Consider the following 2,122-nt stretch of genomic DNA (forward strand, 5'->3'; position numbering starts at 1 on the left):
ACTATAAAAAAATTTTAAGGTGCTCATGTTATAAAATTTTACTGTCATGTGTGTTTTTTGTTTTCTTTCCATATACATCCCAAGTTATAGTGTCATTTTAATAAAGGCTGTTAACATCATATATTTGGAAAAATAAGAAAATAATATAATTTAATACATACAGCTGATTACAATATAGTCATGGAAGATTAATTGTACTTAAATAGTTTATGTATACATACCCCTAGCTGGTTTCAAAAGTTAATTAATGTTAATGCAAAGCTCAACTAAATACTCTAATAAGAATTTCCTACGGAGATTTCTTAAATAAATCTATAGAAAAACTGAAGAAAACAAACACTAATATAGTATTTTGTGACTTACCAGGTTCATATAAAAATGTGGACTTTTTTTAAGCAATCAAATGTAAGTTTCTTGTTTTGCAGATGCTATGTCAATTGGATGAACACCCGTTCATACCACAATCCTCCCTTATATTCAATCTCAAGATAGAAAAATGTATGTTTTCAAAAAAAATCTTGATTTGTATATGCTTATATACACAACAGAAAATTATAAATTTAACAAATCATAACAAATCATAAGAATCATAAATCATAAACTGGACATAGAATCATAAATCATAAACTTAATACAGAGACACTTTTTTTTTTTTGCAGTAACAAAGAGATACAAACAAAATTAGTGCTAGAGTGGTGTATATGATATCGATATGTGAATGTTAGGTCGATTACTCTATTTATAAAGCTTGAAAGAGTAAACATTTTTACCTTTACGTTGAAAACTAAAAAATCTATATAAATTTTTAAAAAACTTATTTATTTTTCAGTTAATGCATATACAATATGTTTGAATCTATATGGATAATTAAATTTGAATTTTGAATTAATTGTCTAGATTTTCCTATTAAACGGATGAGAGTAAATATATATGGTTAGATTTAGAAATAATCCCTAAATTTTAGAAATTTGGTAAATAATTACTGATTTTATTTCAAGGTTTCTTAAAATAAATCATCTATTTAAATTTAAGTTAAGTTATTTTTATAAATAATAACTTACATTTTTGGTATGTTATTAATTGCGAAAATCTCTTATTATTTTATAAAATTTTAATAACTATATAAATTCAAGGAATTATTAATAGAAATAATTTTGTTTTTATTATAATATTTTAAATTTCATGTTGTAATATTTTTGGCTTGGATTTTTTATATAGTGATGGTATGTTCTAATTAAATTTAAGGAGAAAATCATTAGTTTAATATTTAATTTAGAAAAATATTTGAAAAACTTAATATATTCAAAATTAATTATTTATGATTTATATCCATATCAAAATATATATACGAAATCTATAACCAATTATAAAAAAAGTTAATCATTTATTTCTTCAATAGTTGTTACCATTGTTTTAGGGAAGTTTAACTTTTTTTTTAATGCAAGTTGGTCTGTTTGGCAAAATGGATATATGTTTTTTTTTTTTTTTAAACCCCTAAGTGTGCTTCCCATTTAATAGTATAGATAATATAAATATACTTTTTTTATTAACAATTTCAGTTTCATGATATTGAATTATCGTTTCATTAATAATCTTATTTGTATGGTTTCTTTTAATTCTTGGTAGTTCACTTATATCACTAACAAGATCTGAGAAATCAATTTCTCACTCTCCTCTTTTTTTTTTTTTTTCCTAATGTACAAACATAGTCTGATTACGTGTTGTAAGAATTCTCTGCAGCAGAAACACGATTTGATATTGAACACTTGTACAAAGTTAATTTAACTAATACAAAGATAACATTAAAACATTCAATTCTAATCTTAATCCTTTTAGCAGGAGTTTATTTCTCACTTAAGATCTCAGAAATCCGTATGGAAAGGCTTGTAGACCTTGAGATCACTGACAATGCCAACTACGGATCCTGCAGCCGCGGCTACAGAGACGACAAGACAGGCCAAACTCAATACTTTTAGACAAACCCACCTTGTTCCCCATCTCTGAACATTTTTCTGTGCAATGTACATTTCCACAGGGAAATAAACCGTTAAAGGCCAAAAACCAACGGCCCCCAAGAGACCGAGTACATCGTTAAAGAAAGGCATTAGCATTGCGATTAACG

At 25.6% G+C, this 2,122-nt stretch overlaps 1 protein-coding gene across 3 annotated transcripts in view; it reads right to left on the bottom strand.

Moving 5' to 3' along the window:
• Positions 1,736 to 2,122, bottom strand: part of LOC104777557 (amino acid permease 5) — a 4,067-nt gene continuing 3,680 nt past the window's right edge. For 2 of the 3 annotated variants that reach the window (XM_010501830.2, XM_019243845.1), the window contains exon 6: positions 1,736 to 2,062. In XM_010501830.2, the coding sequence (XP_010500132.1) occupies positions 1,863 to 2,062 (200 nt within the window). In that variant the 3' untranslated portion in view covers positions 1,736 to 1,862. The remainder of the gene's footprint in view (positions 2,063 to 2,122) is intronic. The other variant, XM_010501831.2, reaches the window with a different exon arrangement.

This window comes from Camelina sativa, chromosome 3 (assembly GCF_000633955.1).
Source record: "Camelina sativa cultivar DH55 chromosome 3, Cs, whole genome shotgun sequence".
NCBI lineage: Eukaryota > Viridiplantae > Streptophyta > Magnoliopsida > Brassicales > Brassicaceae > Camelina > Camelina sativa.